At 35.2% G+C, this 20,326-nt stretch overlaps 1 protein-coding gene across 18 annotated transcripts in view; it reads right to left on the bottom strand.

Moving 5' to 3' along the window:
• Window positions 1-3,016: 3,016 nt before the first annotated feature.
• ATP2B2 (ATPase plasma membrane Ca2+ transporting 2) overlaps window positions 3,017-20,326 on the bottom strand; it is a 175,363-nt gene continuing 158,053 nt past the window's right edge. For 14 of the 18 annotated variants that reach the window (XM_009988232.2, XM_086619169.1, XM_009988233.2 and 11 more), the window contains 2 exons: window positions 19,691-19,873; window positions 3,017-3,328 (listed from right to left, as the gene is read on the bottom strand). In XM_009988232.2, coding sequence (XP_009986534.1) covers window positions 3,017-3,328; window positions 19,691-19,873 — 495 coding nt within the window. Of the gene's footprint in view, window positions 3,329-13,135; window positions 13,308-19,690; window positions 19,874-20,326 lie in introns of all 18 variants that reach the window. The other 4 variants (XM_086619166.1, XM_086619167.1, XM_086619170.1 and 1 more) reach the window with 2 other exon arrangements.

Below are 20,326 nucleotides of genomic sequence, written 5' to 3'. Positions count from 1 at the left end.
TAACCTTTTGCATAGTATTAAATGAACAGACAGAGTAAGTTCTTTATTTACAGTTATTGTCTAGATAAAAAAATTCATAAAAACAGATGAATGAACATATATTAATAACCCCTAGTGGGATGGATTGCCAATGTACCACTGTATTGTTGTCCACAAATCTCATGCTGCTAAGTACAGTACGTAGAGAGCGAGCATTTATATATTGCAGGGAATTTTAACAAACTGATCATTTTGGTTTTTGATCCATTGTTCCCATCACAGAGAGGTCAAGCAATAAAAGAAAGGAATTGTGATGCACGACTTGTAGTTGAAAGATCATAGCTATTCTGCTTTAAAAAAAAAAAAAGTCTATCATTTATCATATACATAAAGCACAGTCTCTGCTCACAAAAGCCCAAGTTTTCTATGTATCTCAGTTTATGTACGTTTTACTATATATACACAGAATGCAGTGTTCATTTTCTTAACAGTTTTCAAGTCTGCAAATGGTACCTTAGGGAGGGGTACTCCTACAGGAAAATTTAAAAAAAATGAAAGAAAAAAATATGAAGAGTGTTTGAAAATAAAAAGGCAAACAGTCAGTGTTAAGATGCTGAAAATAAATTGTTCCAGTATTAACAGCTTCTGTAGATGTTCAAGTCCAAAGCTAGAGGCTTCCCTGTAAATAGATAACACTTTTTTTTTCTTCTGAATACGATATCCCAAATAGGCCATAGAAACCCAATACATGTTATACAAAGGTTAATCACCATATTTACAAAGCGAACAATCCTGACTGAGTTTCAATCACTTTGTTGCTAGGAGTTAGCTAAAATAATGATGTTTTCATGCTAGCTTTTTACTGTTAAGAAACGGGTCACACTATCTGTTGAAAGGAGAGTTGTCTGTACCGTCAAAGACCTGTTCTGTTGTTCAGTGGAAAGTTTGGATCAGAGAGCGAACTAAGAGTTGGAGCCAAAAACATTCAAGCTTCTACACAAAAGTCCGGAAGCTGGCAATTCAAGCTGATTAGAGCTTTACCTGGCTGAATAGTCTTGATGCACCCTGAAAACATTTTAGTCAGTTCAGTCTGCAGTTTGGCCATGAGTCTAATCTTGTTTTGGAGAGTTCTGGCTTGGTTTAGTTCTTGTGACTGCAGAGATGCACCACTTCATGAGCCAACTTTAAGACAACCAGTAACACCTTAACAAATCAATTTATCAAGCTAGTTTGAGAGTGTTTTTCAACACTTCTGGCGTAATCAATTGTGTAATTCAAAATGTCTTTGCACTGTACAATTATGGAAAAGATCATATGCTGAAAAGTCTCCAAGCAAACTTTATATTAAATACAAAAATTATTTATGAAAAATCTGTGATCCACAAAGTGCTTAGCATTCAAGTGGTTGACATAGCAGTTACATAAGCTTGTAAATTTTAAGTTATCAGGGCTGTTACCATCTTGAAAAATATTTTTCACCCTCCATACTGCAGGTTTCCAAAACATCTTTCTTCGTAGAAAGCTCAAGGTAAAATAACATGTTACTGTGTTACAGTATACCTTGTGACTACAGGAAGACAAGCTTGGTTTAAAAAAAAAAAAAAAAAAAAAAATATCACACAAAGCACATATTGATATACAATTAGTAAAGTTTCATTCAGACCTAATAGTGCAGAAATTATATTTTTCTTAAAAAAAAAAAATCAAAGCAACAACCTACAGTGATTTTCATCCAAAATGCCAACAGCCCAAACTTCGCAAGTAATAAGGAAATAAACGCCTAAATTACTAACTGAAAATGATTAACACAATATATCACAATATTTTAACATTAGTTTTATCTCCATATAGACAAACCAAATATAAGTTATTTTAAATTATATTTATAAACTCAACTCAGTTTCATATAGTATCTCTCTAAAAATATTTTTGGAAGCCATTGCCATATGGTTAAAGAATGAAATAGCCTCCGTTATTGTATGTTGCACCAAAAGAAATTCAAGCAGATTATCAGAGGGGGGAAAAAAAAAAAAGAGAGAACCTGATCATTTTGATTTTTATTTGAAACAAAGGAAGCCTGTTTCACCTCCCTGTAAGGATCACAATGCTACATCCAATGTGTTATATTTTGGCTTCTTTTGTTATTTACTAGCAGTATCTACATTATTTAACAAAACAAAAGAAAAAAAAAATCAGGCAGAAATCAACATGGTTGTAATAAAATATCCAGGGTGCGATATTACAGAAGTTTTCAATGAGCTGAGCTGAGCCATTTTTATACTACTTCGGCAGGAAATGCTTTCTTAACCCTACAAATAGTTAAGGATATTATCTACAGGTTTGTAAACAAATTACATTCTTTTTTAGGACATAAATAAGTTAAAATAGTCAGAGCAATTTGAGCAGAAACAAGGCAACATGCCAACAAAGAAACTTTATATATATATAACTATATATATATAGATAGATATATACATATATATAATTAATTATGTATATACTTATATGTATATATCTCTATATATAGTCTCATAAATGTTTAAGTTCCTCTGTCCAACTGGTGCAAATCTACTGTGCAAGTTAAGCTTTGCAACTTCAAAAAAGTTATTTAAATTAATCTATACAATTGAGTCCATGCCACACAAGCATTTCAAAAAACTCACAGACCAGTGAATTGGATAAATAGCCTCAGAAAGAAGTCCTCTGCAGTTCCTGCTTAAGGAGGGACAAAAAAGGAAATAAAAAGAAACAAAAAGAGAGAAAGAAGGGCCAGAAGTGTACAGTACATTCATGCAGGAGGATTTTTTTTTGTTTTTGTTTTTCTGAAAGGGAACAAGGAGTGTATGTAAATCAGCCATTCATTCTTTCCCCAAAACTACCGCGATCAACAATTCATTCACTTGTCTCAGAGCGAATAAGAGTTCAAACAGCTTTTCAGCCAGCAATGTTTTTAATATATATATTTATATATTTCGGTTGCTGTGGGGTTTTTTATTTTAATTTATTTTAATTTTTTTTTGCAGTGACAACTTTTCAGCTAAAGTGATGTCTCCAGGCTATGTATTGGGCTTCCTGGACTAGAAGAGGTAGCTGATTTACTTGTATCAGTTGTGAGATTTATTCCACTGTCGATAGCACTGTTGTTCTTGTTCAGCGAAGACGGTGGACTCGAGTTTTTCTTGAGAGCAGGGTCTTCTTCTAGGTCTGTGTCATCAATGAGTGGGATGTGGGGCTGGGAATCTTCTATCCTAAATTCAGGATGAGTCATAAAGTTGTGAATAGAGGTTCTAGATTCTGGTTTTTCTAAACCTTCATAGAGAGAGCTACGGAATGCCTTCACGACGCGGATCTGGGGGGGAGAAAAGGAAAGAGGTGTCAGAGGTAGCACCTTCAAAGGGCAACACTATGTTAGAGAATACTTTGTGAAAAATGTAGCATATGGTTAGGGCAGTGCAGGCAGCTGAAGTCCATAGTCTCTGGATGTTATATGCATAAACGAGTGGCTCAGTTATGTGCATTTTGAATATCTGTATCAACTGCAATATTAAAATAGATCAAGTTTAAAGCCATCAAAGAACTGATGGGAAGTACTGGTTAAAGAAAGCCAACGTCCACTCGTGTGGTACATCCCTAGTAAAAGACAAGCCATGTTAATTGTAATGCAAATGTAAAACCATGCATGTTGATAGTTTTGCAGTGAGTAAGTAGGAAGGCTTTTTTAATTAAAAAAGTCTCTTTTGTATTGTTAAAAAACCATTACACATAACATATCACACTTCACAAACAGAAAAGCACAGAACACAGACACAGGTGGATGGGTACATGAGACACACACAGGAGCCGAGTGTAAAAACTATAAGGAATATCAATGTTTTAAAGCAAAATCTAAATGAATGCAGCCAAGAGCACAAAAAGCCAAGCAGACAAAGTACTAAGCATAATCATGCTGCCACAGGGGAAAAAAAAAAAATAAAAAAATCACAGTTACCACATGAACAGAGATAACTTGCACACAACAACTACACTTGGAAGCCTGGATAATGTGAACATATTATTGTTGAACCAACTTTTATTTTTCCTTCATGCATATGTGAGGTAAACACTCGAGTATAGACCCACTGTTCTAGCCATTTAACTTTTTAATATATATAAAACATGGAATAAAATAATGTATTTATTGTTGGGTTGAATCGAATTACATTGTTAAACAGCAAGCTCTTTCATTTTCTGTGTCTCAGTCGGAAAACTGTAAAGTTAAAAGCTGAAAGCGACACAATTTATGCCATATATGCAGTCTTTAAAGGTCTAGGTGACTTATGCCAGGGTCCATCTAACGTCATTAACCACCTGACAGTAAGAACACAGGTGAAAATAAACTATAAGACTCAGCCCATTAGACTGTGAGGGACAGTGCAAATTGCTTTCCCAGTAGGAAATGAGAGGAACAGAGTGAGGAGCATTGGCAGAGTGGGGACACTAAGTCCTCTGTGGGTGGGCAAAGGGAGGGATGCTGTTTATATCCCAGTGACCTACCAGTTCTGAAAAGAAGTGAAAGTTTGTGCTGGTTTACTGCTGAAAAAAACATAACTTTTTGGAAGGGGGTGGAGGGGGCAGAGAGGAAAAAACAGAATGGCAAAATGTGATCTGTTTGCAAATGTTTCATGACTAAGTATGAGTTCTATCCTTCTACTTCCATGTAGTCCATGAGCGAATTTTTAGCATTTCTTAGAGGGAAGACCAAAACACAGGCAGAGGCAGAAAAGGTGCAAGCAGGCATCGTGAAAGCTTCTCCACACACATTTGAAATGGTTTGGTGGTTGGTATGTGTATCTTTTTACATGTAAATATATGCTGCACGTTATTGGTTGGCCTAATACACCACTAATTTCTAAAGCTTTAATTCCTCTTTTAATTGGCAGACTGCATTTTAGTAATGGCATGGGGCCACAGTGTTACAGCTGTGGGATCTAGCCGATCCTACAGTTGGAGTTGTCCAAGTCATACAGAATTTCAGCACACTTGAGAAAGAGGCTGACTTGTATTTTGATCTCTTTGACCTTTGTTCTTGTTTAAGTTCTCTAAATTTGGATATTCATCATCTTTCAAAACACCTAATAGCAGAAGTAAGTTACGTCATCTTCAGATACATGGCCTTCGGTCAGTCCAAATACTTTCCTTTCTCTTTCTACGTCCATTTGGTAACAGCAGGGCACAGCACAAAACGTGGTTCATGTGACCGCTTGTGCTCAAAAAATAAGAGGATTGAAGTGGTACAGAACAACTTCTCTAGATCTTGGGATACTAGAAGATTTTAGGAGGCTGGCAGAGATGCAAGACAAGAGGAAGATAGGAAGAATAAATTTTTCACACTACAATCATATAGTGTACCTAACACCTCTTCGACAGAGCACCTGGAATTATAAACGAGGGTTTTATGAGAGCTGAATCTTTGAGTTGTGCTGTGCTATGTGATGATTCTGTATAGTGAACAAACTGACTGGGATCAAAGATTAATTTGCATTACTAAAGATAAGATTTGAACTCATGGAGAAGAGGTGACATACTAACTCCCTCATTATCTACACCTTTCTGTCTTGTATTTTAAAGTGCAAAGTAATTAGTCTAAACGACAAAAAAACCCAGTATATTTTATCAAGGCAATCTTAAAAATATGTTACTATATTGCCCTGTTTTAAATCAGGAAACTTTTAATAACGTGCTTACTTTATATTATGGGCTGATAGGTGACATTTTCTGCAAAGCTACCTATTATTTCTGATATCTAAATAAAAAACCAGTCATCTCATTCAGTTACAGCTGTTTGCTATATCTTAACTAACAAAATAATTTCATTCTCTTGAATGCAGCCACTTTTTATTGCATAGATTTAGGTTCTATTTGCCAGCTGGATTCTTTTTAATAAAGGTAAAGTAAATTTTTACTTAAATAAAAAGCTTTGCAATTCAATATTATGCAGAATCTAGTGAAAGTAAAGCTTCAAGTCACAAAAAGAGTATTTAAGCCTCTACAGGTTAGCAAGGGAGGAACTGATTTCAGTTTATAAAGATCTAAGTTCCATAGTAGGGAAAGCATCTATATTGCATTTAATATCAAAATTTGGCATCTAATTTGCATTTAATACCAAGCTTTTAGTCAATCTAGCTAGCTGACTAACATCTTACACAGCTGAGGGAAAATTAATAGATTTAGGTTGTATTTGAAAGCCAGTTATGAAAACTTCCCTGCCATGACCTGAGTTTGGTACTCCGCAGTGACTGCTTTGACTAACAATCCACTGAAAGAAAACACGACGCTAACATCTTTTCCTGAGATGCGTTTTACACAGCAATATGAAGATATAATTGCAGAATGTACAGTCAGCCAGCAGTCATATCACTTTGGGTGAAGATCTGGGGCAGTTTTGGCAGGGACTGTTAGAGTATTGCAGGAACATTCAGATGTTACTAGAATAGCTTCTGCTTGTTCACAGTGATTTTTACTGCAAATATTAGCTTCACTAGTTTACTGTTTCTTCTTGAAATTTCTCTACAGTTTCAGATTTTTAATTTTTCACTTAAGGAGAACTCCCTCTGCAACTTTAACTTTTGCATATTTAGCTTGGAATCTAGAAGAAAACATTTGGTTTTTTAGTGTCACACCTCATTCGGTGACAGAATTTCTGCATTACCATAAAATTAAAAATATTGTTCATAGTCTATCCTCCAATGTATCAAATTATTGCTTACAGGAACAAAACTTGCTTCTTTCATTATGTTAGTGACAACGAAGCTAGAGGGTTTGTTGGATACGAAGGTGGCGGTTTAATTTATATATAATACTACTACCATATTTAAGCTAAAAACTGAAAAAAATACTGTTTACCCAGAGTTACATGGCCCAACAGCAAGAAATTCTTTTAACGCATTTAAGTTCAAGATTTGAAGTAATATCTGGTGTAAAAATGTTTAGGGGCTCTGCTGAAACAAAGCCCACATAACTTTTTTAAAGATAAAATAAAGCAGATGAACTTCATATGACATTGTTATGGTTGTACAGCATGTAAAAGCAGGGACATACCCATGATGGATAGAACCTAGAAAGTGCTGGTTTATTATGAACCATGTAGAGTTCATGTAATGATGTTTCTTTATGATACTGACAATGCCAAGGGAAGACAAACAGTGTGATACAGCTCCCTTTTCCCACAGTAATGGAGACAACAGAAAAAAATGAACTGCTTTTAAACAAAAGACTGTGGGGACAACACTTCAGGACATTTTTGACATTGCTATAAGTTTCCACTTCTTTCTTCTCTGTAGCTGTAATAGAAAAAACTCTTCAGTTTCATCCCGCCTTGAAAGTTAGATTTATTATACTGCATCAGGCAAGAAAAATAAAAGAAATAGAATTTTAGATACTACATTTTTTTCCCATCAGAAGAAAAAGATGAAGTTCAGAATCTCATTCCTGAGCACAACAATCTAGGCAAAATACACGAGGCCTGTTAAGCATCAACAGATGTATTATGGTTGGTAGTGTGTGGGCTTATACTCGAATGTTTACCTGGCTTCATATAAGCCAAGTATCTTGAGTTTGGTTCACATTCATTTCAGGCTCAAGGTTAAAGACTCACAACCTCTTTTTATTTCACTCTCTCCTGCTGAACCCTTTTGTCCAATGTTCTCTAGCCCTCTGGGAAAACAAACACATTTAATATTCAGACAGTAGAGAGTAGGGCACTGCAAAAGCAAATAAATTCAATACTGAAAGATCAGTGAGGTGATTAGTATAAAATTGTAAACAAGAGGTCAATTTTGCAAAGAGATGCCAACTCTTATGTGTAACTGATACTAGTCTATATCAAGACTACAGCTATACAAAGGTAAATGAGTTTGGTCAAGTACTATCACATATGTAAAGCTTTGAAACAGAAGGCATATCTTCAGTATAGTTGGTTTTGTTTATTTTCAATCCTCTCAGTTTTACGTGAGTAAAATCAGATTAGGTATCCTCAGGAGGAGATACTGCGTGTATTGGAGTTACCTATAAATGTTGTGGTTAGTATGTTCTGGACTGTATGGTGCAGAAGTTGAGCAAATTCAAAGATGGAATAAAAAACCCAATAATGTTTAGAAAAAAATATAATTTCTAGGTTTCCGCTTTAATGAGTGAAACAGATGCATAACATTATCTGTGCTACTCTCCTACATAAATATGCAGTATACCCAGTAAGTGCTGCTGAAAAGTCAAACCACATGTAGCAAGAGGAAAGTAGAATACCTACATATTCTGTGAAATCCTCAGGCCTGATTCTCATTTCACAAAAGGTTCACATGGTTAGTATTCCACTGAATTTTAGAGCACGAGATCAGAACCATAGGCAGGGCTTCCACTTTCCATAGCATAACTCTTTTTTTACAGGATTGTTGCAAAATTATGGAGTCTGACATTTTTGTATCAGATTTGGCAAAGTTTAAATATATTATAGGACCCTTTTAAACAATGTATTCCTGTGTGAGGAGACTAAACCTTCTTGCCATGCCATATCTCCAGTTGAGGACTTGGTGTTACATTTAGACTTTAAACCTAGTTAGTTTCCCTACAGGGAAGATACACTGAAGTTGATTTTAACCTTCCTTATCCCAGGAGGATTGTGAAATCTTGGTTACAACCAGCAGGAACTTCTAAGCTTTAGTGTGCTATCTCTGTCTCTATCAGGTGATAATTTAATGATGGTGCCAAATAGCACAACTTTTATAAACATAACTTTAGATGTGGACTTTGTTTAAAGTCATGTTCTGCTAGTTCCATTTCCTCATGTGATAGTTAAACCATGTTGCCACAGAAAGCTACTGCCATTGGTTGCCACCAGCTGGTATGGCCCCTTGACATGGTCTGTGATCTGAATATAGATCAATACTGGACAGTAATGTTTGCCTTAACATTTATTAAAATAGAAGGTGGTTTTTTTTTTAAAGAAATTCGTTCCCATTTTTCTTCATGAGAAAATTTGATCCAAACTTAATATTTTATCTTAAGTTTCAGTTGTAAAGTCTGGCCAGCTGAATGATGATGACATTTATAGGAAAATAAATATGTAAGAAGTATAGAAAAGCAAAATCTGCTGCAACAGTAAGTATTTTTTCTTGATACAAAAGAATCTGATTTTCAGACACAACAGATTACAAATAGTTAAACTTCTCTCTTTAAAACTGTCTACTAGTAAAGGGACAGTAATAGGTGCTAGAATTAGCTTGCTGAATGTCTTATGTGAGTTTGACAATTTGCAGATGCTTATGCCCCTGAGCCACTCCAAAGCAAATGTTGCTGACACTTGGCAAGTCTGATAAATTTCAACTATTTTTTTAATTAAAGGGAGAATGAAAAAAGTTGTATTTCCTTGCAAATTAGCCCTGCTTTTGAAGATTGTAGCCCCCTCCAAAAAACAAAACAGGGCAAAAAATACCGCCTTAAGGATGCTATGCCCTTCTTTTGCTTGAAAAACTTTTTCAAAACCAACCAACCAAACAAAAAACCTTCAGTGATCCATACGATGGAAAAATACTTCTAAGAATATTTTGTGATTGTTTGGTAAGATTTTAATTGGCTGCTATGAAATCTGGAGTCATCACTGTATTTTTTCCTTTGTCATCCTTACAAGTGGCTTGTTTGAGGCCACTGTTGGCAGAGTTAATATAATAAAAAGTTGTGATTCTATGAAATATTTACTTTTAAAAATCTCACAGAAAAATGACAGACCTCAACAGAACAAAGAAAAAGGAACTTGCAAATACAGAAACTACGGCAGATTTGTGATCTGGGAGGTTGCGTTTTGGTGGGGTTTGTTTTTCCCCCAGTGCTTCCTATACTTAACAATATTTTTTAGTTATAACCTTGTATGAAAGAAAGAATTTTTTTTTCTAAGGGACCTGCAGTTTCTGGCTGCTTCCACTTAGGAACAGTATTAACTATATAAAAGAATGGGAGGAAGGAGGAAGAGCAGGTGCAAAAGTCTATTCTTGGAAAATGTGAAACCATGTTTCATTTGAAGGGGTTACCTACTGATAATATAAACAACATCTAAGAACCAGATATAAACAGATTAGGATACAGAATAACTTGTTTACTTTGTGTACAGTTAGATCTACTCATCCTCTACCTAATTAACCAATGCACTACCAAAGGCTTTAAGTATATACTTAAAGTAAAAAAGATGCTACATCACCTCACTGCATCTGATTTTGTTTTCCCAAAACAACGCGTAGAAAGAAATGCATATAAAATACATAACCACCAAAGTTTGTATGAGACAGCCTCATATCTAAAACCACTCTTCACTCCGTAGCGTATCAGCTTTCCAGTGACAGAAGACTGTGTGTGTACGTGTGTCTGTGACTTCATGCACATGATACAGCAAAACCTGAGCACTTGACCAAGACCACATTGCATACAGAGCCTTATTTTTCCCATATTTTCATTTTTTGAAACTTCAACGTGTGCATATTAAATATATTTGCATGTTTAGTTTGCCTTTAAATACATTTTCAACTTTTATCGCAGTACGTAAAATGCCAGCTTTGAAGTTGCAGAAATTTTCACTATGTTTATTAAAGCTGCAACGTTTTTCAAAAGAGACAAGAGACTTATAATGTTGACCTCATTGTTATCAATTAATGCTGACAACCAGAAATTTGTAATTTGTTATTGGCAAAAATACCATGGCAGCTAAAAGGTATCAGCATAAGTAGGGCAACTTTAGTACTGTAGTAAATATTCCTTAGTATAAATTGCTTTGATTTGAATGTGCCATATTTATGAATAGCTGAAAATTTCAGGTAACAACTTGCTAATCTGTTTCACAAGCTACTGCAGATGTGGCTGCATTTGACAGGCAGATTTCTTTTTAAGCATGCACTAACCTTTGAATCAAACACTAATCTGCCAAAAGATACTAGAGAAAGTACCTTTTCTAAAAATTCCAAAATGTTATTATGAATCTGCAGAGGAAATCTCACAGATTGGTGAGGCGTCAAAATGAACTATATATTACAAAGCTATACAATTAGTCAAGACCTGCAAAAATGCTCTGTTAAATTAGACTTACAAATTCTTATTGATAGAGCATCACGTGATGCTTACAATTTTTATTAGGTACTGATATCAGAACCTCTGCATTTTGGGTACCCAAAATGACACCTGAAATATCCCATTTGTTGCAACATGCTGAGCACCATTTCTCTGAAAATGAACCTTCGTGACAGTATCCCAATATTGGGCCCTTTCAAGTATCAGACCCTTTTGTCTTTGTTATACCCTTCAGGTGTTCCCTTGATAGTCCTCATAATTTATCTACACATGTAATATTTTTAAGATTCCTCAAGAGAGGGAAAGGCTTCACGATCAGAGGTACAATTATCCCATTATTCCTCCCACCTCATAGGAAGAAGATAATAATTTAGGGTTTAATTCATTCTGAGCAATTAACAGGAAAGAAGTCAGTCCTGTTCTACCACATACATTTTAAGCAAGGAGCTGAAAAGTAGACTTAGGTGTGCATTTTGCAACTGACATTTTCTCAGAAAATGCCAGTTCACAAAAACATACCCCATTTCTATGAAATTCAGGTTAGGAAAGGTTTTCCAAGTTCTGGAAGATGAACTGTAAATACCCAATTTAAAAATAAAACTCAAATTTATTTTCTTTGCTTTTTCACTGTCATTCATTAGGTTTGTGTCATTGTATTAATAAATCAAAATGGTGCCATTATCATTTGAAGCACACGCTGGCTTGATACAGACATTACACTGCAGTAATAAAATACTAACAGTCCAGAATAACCACTTTAAAAAGCCCAAACTCTAATTGTCCTCTGCAATAGAGATACAAATCTCTCAGTAGCTTAAAAAAAATCAATCATATGGTTTTTATTTTGTTGAATAAATATGGTTATAACTGATGACCTGTTTTATTTTTCCAAATAGTGACACCAAAGACTTTCTCCTTTGACTCTTAATTCCTGTCTAACACTTTATGCTTCATGTTCAAATACTGTGGGGGTTTGCACTCAAATCGAATGGAAAGGTCAAATTTCCTTTTTTTCTCCAGGAGCTCTGGAATTTTATTTCCTTCTCTTCTCTGCCTTCTCTCTCTCTGTTGGCCAGACAGACAAGACTAGCGTCTTTTCTGTTTGGCCAACTTTGCACCAAAACTTGCATCAGGAATATAAGACATTATTTTGTGAAGAAAGTGACAAGCTTGTAAACTGAGTTCTATAAATTTAACATTCTTTTAGTGCTGGCTATGCTGTAAAACTAAATAGCTGCTTATAGTCCTGAATAAATAAAAATATAAAAAAAAAGTTAGATCTGTAGGAGTCTTCCTGAGCAGCTGGAAGTTTACTGTTAGTGAAGAAGTCCTTTTTCATTAGCCCCTTCAAAGTTTTTACTCACTTCACTACCTCTTCACTGGATACATTGTTTGCATCTAAAAGAAAGCTGTGTCAGCTTTCAGTGTTCAGAAACCTGCTTCTTCCAACAAAGACATTTGTTACCGCATTTGTTTTGTTGTTTCACCACTGACCTTTAGCTTGTCTAGCTCCCTCCTTCCTTAATGCTTACCTCCCAGTGAATTTAGAGATAACAAATCTGTTCTTTCCCCATTCAGGTAAGTGGTAATCCCTTGGCCTTGCGTCATAAACTAGATTCTCTATTTCCTTGTTCCTTCCTGTGCCTGTGCTGAGTACACGTTTCTTGGACACGAGTGACCTATATTACACACAGTCTTCCAGAGGGAATGATCTTTTACCTGACAAGCTGTATTACTTAATATATTTGTAGGATCATTTAAAGTGTATACTTTATAAGCAGTAGAGATGAGAAAACATGACACACAAGCCTCAAACAAAAACAGACTCCCCATAACCTGGATAGAAAAATAACTAGAAATTCCTGTCCTAACAGTAAGTTAACAAAACTTGCAATGAGTCCTGAGGAGTATCTACTGTACACAAAGTAATCACTGATATGTGTTTCTGGGTATGTGTAAACTAATAAACGTAACAGGACAAAACGGGAAAGGGCAAAGTAGCTTAGTCTCAAGTGACTGCTACGTAAGTTGGCATCTCTGTAGGTCTGATGCATTAAGAATACACACTCACGCCCAGCCGCAGCAGCAGATGTGCTGGTAGGAGAGGAAAGAGCATTGGATAACGATACGTGACTAGGGCTAGAAATATTGGTTACATCCTGGGTCTGGCTTGTGACGGAGGACTGTCTCCTTAGAGCCCCCTGAAAGGAAGTGCCACTCTTGAAAGTATTGACTACTTCGATCTGTAATGGAGGAAAGAATGAGACAAGTTGCTTAAAGTATGGATACAGTTGCATAACTGACAGGAATAATAATGAAAAACAATAAATCAACCGTGCACACAGTTTTACTTCAATTGAAATAAATTAACTGTTCCTTTTAATGTTGTTAGACACAAAATGATCCAAATTTTCTGCCTGGATAAAATGAAACAGCTCCATAGGAGGCAGTGGAACTGCATCAGTTTAAACAACTAGATTTGAAATAACAATCTTTAAAATTTAAACCTTTTTATTTATATGTAAATAAAACTGGAATAGTTAATTAGCTAATATATAGCTAAATATAGCTAATCTCCACTTTTTTCCTACTGAGAATAGAATTACTTTGTTATTGCTCTCCAGGTGTTCTTCCAGAGGGAAGAAAATTCAGTCATTTAATTGGAATTTGCAGGGGGGATGGGGACAACATAAACCCCCCAAAAAACCCCAAAACCAAAACACCTTTAAAATATTCAAAACGTGAATCAATTTTATGTACAAAACCAGGGTTTTCAGTATACTAGCGTGATAAAATAGAAAGTGGTCCAATGTTTTATCTTACTTTTTCTATAATGTTTGTTTGAATTAAGTATATTGATAACAAATGTTGTTCCTTTCTAACTACAGATTTAGAAAGATGAATATTTTATATTTATACAGAGCACTTAAAATGACACAGAAAATGATGTGGAACTGGATTGACTATTGCAGCAAAGAACATTACAACTTTCTACTTGTTATTTTCATATGTCTATTGTATGCACTGTTTGATATATCCATCCTGAACACCTTCCTGAGTGCTTTACTCATCACCACAGAAGATGAGTTAAAAAAAAAGCTGAGTGTTTCAATGCATTCTTTGTCACCAGTATAACCCAGCAGGCTCTGTGTACAAATGTAAAGCCAGGGATTGGCAGTAAATATCAAAGAGTAAATATACACTACAAATCCCTGTACACCAGAATGTCCTCTTTGATACATCAGCTCGACCACAACATGACACAGCAGCAGTATCAGTTAGAAGAAGTCAGCCAACTACTTATATGAAGTAACCCACTGTTCCCAGATTTGTATCTTGCAACCCAGATTTCTGAAGATACACAGCCTAGAAAGTAGTTGGGAGAAGGTAAAACGGTATATTTGTCAACTAAAACAGCACAAATTTTGGTGCAAATCCTCCTAAATTTTCCAAGTTGAAAGTATTATAATAGATTGGCTAACATTTTCTGCTGTGGTCAGTCTGGCGAATAAACAAACTCATATGGCTTCATCTTTAATGGTATGGATGTATCCCCTCCCAAAATCTTGTCTTTGGACATGATTGATTGTTTTCCTGCATGTTTTTATGGGAATAATAATATCACAGCCAGCTGTAAAAGGGATCAAAGATTACTGCTGTAAAATTGTCACACTAAACTTCTACTACACGAACACGAAACAGCTGATTTGTTCACTGGCCCACTCTTTACCAACGAGAGTCCTGGTTACAACATCCATTAAAACGAGCACACTAATAGATGTACAGCAGTAAGCAGTCATTGCAACATGTTACAGCTTTGCTCTCAGTGCTTTTGCAGCAGACTTATTTTGAATTACACGTCCAATGCAAGTATCACAGTAAAAAAATACAACATGAGGTGAGTCAGCATATAGAATAGGGTACAAGTGAATCATTAGCTAAGGTTCGCATTGGCGTCTAGAAAAAAAACATATGGCTCAAACCACTGCTTATGTGTGAAGGCATATTAAATACTCACCTGAAATGTTCACTGTACAAAAGCAGAATTAAATACAGATCTTGGGTTTTCATGATCTAACACAGGTGACAGAGCACTCTTCAAAAGAAACCATTCAAAAAAGATTTTAAAGACTCATACTGAGCATGAAGTGCGTATCACTATGGAAGACACAGACGATAAATCCTGAGCCAAAGGGCATTTCTAGACACATCAGTGTGTTCCTAATAAACTGAAAGGTAAGACCCTAGAATAAGAGCGAAAAGATGGGGAAAGATCTGTATTTAATAGTTTCTCCACAGAACAAGAATTACAGGCATGTAATTTACTCGCTCTCCTGAAGAAAGTAACTACAGATCTTCAGGGATCTATTTCATAGAGGGAGGATGACTAATGACTACCATTTCAGAAACTTAAAAGCTGAACATACAGGGCTGTGCTCTGCCTGAAGCCAAGAAAGAAGAGGAGCTGCTTCTTTTTGGGGCTTTTTTTTTTGCCCAAAAGCTTATCTTTCAAAACCACAAAACAACACAGAAGAGTGAGTTCATAGAAATAAATGAATGAATGAATAATATATTTAAAATTAAGATGTAATTTTTTAATTACAAAAGAATGTATTTATTTAGAAAATTCAAGTTGCTGAAAAGGAGAAAGTAAATGCTAAGTCACATATCATGAAAAGTTTGAAAAATTGCCAACAAAATATAGGATGCCATCATGTTTTGAGTATAGGCCTTCAGGTAGAGAAAAAAAATACTGTCCTACATTTGAAGCTGATTTGTAAGGTTGGTATTTTTCACCTCCATCTTATTTTTCCGAATGGTCTATATTCTAAAGGATCCATATTTTTGAGGTATGCACAGCTAATAAAAATATCCGTGATGAGTAGTTAAAAAAAAAAGGATCAGGTACTAGCAGAATGGACACGGCAGAACAAATGTTTTTCTAATGTTTAACACAGAACAGATTTTCAGCAAGCATTTCTGTTGCCATTAATATTAACAGGACCCAGGTATCATTCACCTAATCTCCAACCAGGATATTGTTTTAAAAAAAACCCAAACTTTTTTTCATGAAATCAAACAGTTTCCATTCCCTTTACACTGGGCTACTGCAATGTTTTCTGTATTAAAAGCTCTATGGAAAGCCATAAAATGAGGTCCTAGTCTTTTATCTAACTTCAGAACCACTTGTCAGGGAGTGATTTTCATTGCTATAGGGTTTGCAGTGGTTTAAGAGAAAAATCTTAATGCAGAAAGGAAGGGAAAGAAAATGTAGTACAGCACCTCTATGTAACTATAGTATCTAAAGAGGAGTAATCTTTTTTTTTTTTCTTTCAGTAGCAGGCAACATGGCACCTGTAGTTTTTCAGTTTTTGCTTTTATTCTCAAAACATTTCTAGACAGTTATTTCCCACCTTAAGCAGACAGAACAAACTGAATTACAGGATGAATGAAGCAGAGGAGGAAAGAATCAGGCCTGGGGTTTTAAAAATCTGACACATAGCTAGAAAAGTTTTCCATTCTCCACACTTCACAATTTTTCTACCTGAAGGTGAACTTGCTGAACTTTTCAAAGGCTATTAGATCTGCCAAGATGGTATGATCAGTCTTGTCTCAACTCTGTTATTCCTTCAGAATGAAGAATTTTTGAGAACTACAACAAAGACTTGAAAAAAACTGCTGAAAACTAGCAGAGATTGAAAAGTCCTGTCTTTTATGCAATTCAGGACCACTTTTATATCTTTATAACTTGCATAACTAGGATGAGTCATTTGTGAAACTTCATAGGTCAGTGGTCTTCTAGTAAGGAAGCACTCCTCCATTCAGAGGAGAAGAACACGCATCCATCCAGAGAAGCCCTACAGCACATTTATAAGACAACAAAATAGCTAAATGAACAAAAGCAGACAAAAAAAAAAAAAAGAAAATCAGAAATAGACAGTCTCTTTGACGTAGTTATGTGCTTTTTTCATACACCTTTCTTTACAGCAAATTCATGCATGTCTTCATAGAAATACATCTGACATTTCAATATGAAGAATCAACGGTGGAAATTCTTTTTCTGATGTCTAGGTTGGAACCCTCTGTCTTGAGAAAGGGTGTGAAAAAGAAAAAAATGTCTTTAGTAACGCAAAGTTTTTGTTAGTTTGGATGAGCTTTTATTGGAGCATTACAAGGGGGATATCTGTCATCTGAAAAACAAAAAACCCAAAACTATCATAGATTCTTTATAACTGTTCTAGGAGTGAAGGCTTTTGTTGAATGCTGTAGCTATCTGTCCAATAATGACTGAATAGAAAATAAGCAAAAATAAAGATAATCTAATATACAGCACAAGCGTATGATGGTGGAAACTGGTCTTGTTAGGATTTGAATGGTCAATCTAGTCGTGAGAGAGTCTAGAGTTTATTCCTGATCTTACTGTCATCCTCTTATATATATAAAGTGAGGGGATGCTCTACCTTCTTCTTCCGCATCTCCAGAAGTGCATTAGACATCAGAGGATTCTTGCAAATCCTCCAGCTCCCCAAGGATGCTACAGACATCCTCATCTTCTTCCATCAACTCTTCTTTAGCTGGCTTCCTGAGAAATGTAGTACAAGTGTATGAATTCATCTGGATGGGCCACAACACATAGCGCATCAAAATGCACTCAACTCAAGGTCCATCCAACAATGGATCTAATTTGGCCTGCATGTACGTTCATCCCTCTCCAGTGGACACCTTGGAACTCTTTTTGAATTTGTTGGCCCATTTCCTTTTTTCATTATCATTCCACAGATGTGAAATGGATGTAAAAATCAAAGTCACTGAATAAATAAAATGAGAAAAAAATCAGAGGCGCCTCTTGGCAGGAGAGAAACAATACATCCTACCGAAGATATTTCTACAACTAAGAGCAGAAAGGAAACTAAGAAGATGGATGTTAGCAAAGAAATATAATTAAGGTTCATTTTGGTTTAAATAGTGTAAAAGAATAATAATTTATTTGTGAATTAAGTGGACAAAGATACGCTAAGGAACTAAAAGCTACCTCTCAGACTAGAAAAAGAACTGAAAGGATGTAATTTGCTTTTTTGTGCTTGTTGTTTACACTCACCACAACCAGAAAGACATCCTGACAGAAATGCCAACAGACAACACTCCTCCTATCGCCATCAGGAAGGAAAGAATGCACATTTAGAGGTCATCTTTTCAGAAAGATCACCATTACCTGGGCATCTGTTTGTCACCTTTATACTGTGACTATTTGAATTTTCTCTAATGATGAGTGCTCCTGACTCAACCGAGTCAAGACACGCAACCCCAAAGCTGAAGATCCGTATTTAATTACTTACCACAGAACCTTGGGAATTTACCCAAACCCTTCATCTCTCTAATGGCAGTTTCCACCCTCTCTCTCTTTTGCTCTGCAGATGCACTAAAGAGGCCTGACTGTTCTAGTTTCAGTTAAACCACTTTCTCCCATTTTTTCTAAAATGCATGGCTGCATCTCTTTTTCCAGAAAGAAACGTATCAATTTGTAGATGGTGAAAAGCAGAAAGCACTTTTTATCTTGAATGAAATTAAAAAATCAAAATTTTCCGAGAAAAAAAAAAAAAATTTAAAAGATTCTTTAAAAAAAAAATGTTTCTTAATTATTCACCTCTTTTTCTTGTAAGCACCATGTAAAACATTCACATCTCATATGGTAAGTACACATCTGTCTTTCAGAGCTGCTCTCTTCTGCAAGCTGGCACAAAAACTTGATCTTAGAAAGATCAAGTAGAGAGCACTAGGATGCTATAAAACATGCTACTTCACTGCAATGAAAAAGGTGAAAAAGTGCAAAGAATTTTTTTAGCACTACAAGACAAACTTTACTAGATGTCCTAATCGATAATACATTTATCACCATGATTCAGTACAAATATTTAGTATATTAAAACATGCCATGGGTTTTTATATTTAGCAAATGTTGGGGTTTTTTAAAATAAAAAGATATTACTAAGAAATCATCCATAGTAGCCAACACATACATTTCAATATTTAATGGGTGTTTAGGCCGTTACTACTAAAAGTAAATCCAGAACTACATTTTTCATTACATAATAGGAAAGAAAATAAATTCCTTTTAATCATGATATATATAAAAATATATATATATGGTAGTGCCAGAACAGAAATATTTTTTTTTTAATCAAATGGTACTTTAGACTAAACAATTTAAATTATTGTTAATGCAGAAGTGGCAACAATGATATATTTTAGACAAAATAAACCACTATGTTCTAGAAAGCCTTCATAACATTTAGTTAGCCCTTGTCACAGCTAGCATTTTCCAAACAGCACTATGAGTTTTCGTCACAGAATGTCCATCCACTGTAGTCTCAAAAAAGTAGTCCTATTTTTGCATATTATCATTTTATAATCACTTAACTTTATCCCTTCTGCTCTACACATCTTTGTTCAGTTCACCTATTTTACTTTTTCACGTGTTTCTCCTTTGAAAACAGCAAAGCAATTAGCAAGTACCATCATTCACACACACAAACACTGTGGCTTTCCTTATAATATTATCTTGCCTTGATCAAAGATTAAGCTTTTTTTTTTTCCTAGACCATGTGGGCATTAACTGTTAGCATACCTGGGTTTGGATTCTGTTGAGCCCTCTGAACCAGAGAATTTGTCCACGTCGAAGTTCTCTCTCTGCATGATCAATTTCTTCAACATCTTCATTGAGTTCTTCTTCAGGGACTTCCTCCTTCTCAGTGAGCCTCCCTGCCTCCTTTAAAAACTTTAGCCTACTTGTTGGGATGGTTGCAATGACCTAAAATTATAAAAAAGTACTGAAAACATAAACCTCATTCAATAACAATAGTATAATAATCTGCTAATTACAAAAGAACACTGATATTTTAATGAGATCTATACTTTTTCAGGAAAGCTAAGATAAGCATATTCATACTATTACTTTATGCTTATACAACTCCATTTTAGTCCAAAAAATAGTTAGTTTACTGTGTAAATAATTAGCATTACTTGCATCATTAAACCACATTGGCAATACACAGCTATGGCGCGATTTTAAGCCTGGGAAAAACGTTGTCCTTTCTCAAAAAACTAAAAGAGGATGTAAGTATTTGAATGTAATTACTTAAAAACGTAGCAAGATTGATATTTCTGCAGTTAAGAGTCTGGGTATTTCTCATGACTGATAATAATCTACCATATGCTAATGCAAGCTGAAAATTAGTTGCATCTCATGCTTATAAATGTTCTC

Source organism: Tauraco erythrolophus, chromosome 12 (assembly GCF_009769465.1).
Source record: "Tauraco erythrolophus isolate bTauEry1 chromosome 12, bTauEry1.pri, whole genome shotgun sequence".
Taxonomy (NCBI): domain Eukaryota; kingdom Metazoa; phylum Chordata; class Aves; order Musophagiformes; family Musophagidae; genus Tauraco; species Tauraco erythrolophus.
Note: the sequence above shows the minus strand (reverse complement) of the source record. Positions and strands in the feature narration are given on the sequence as shown.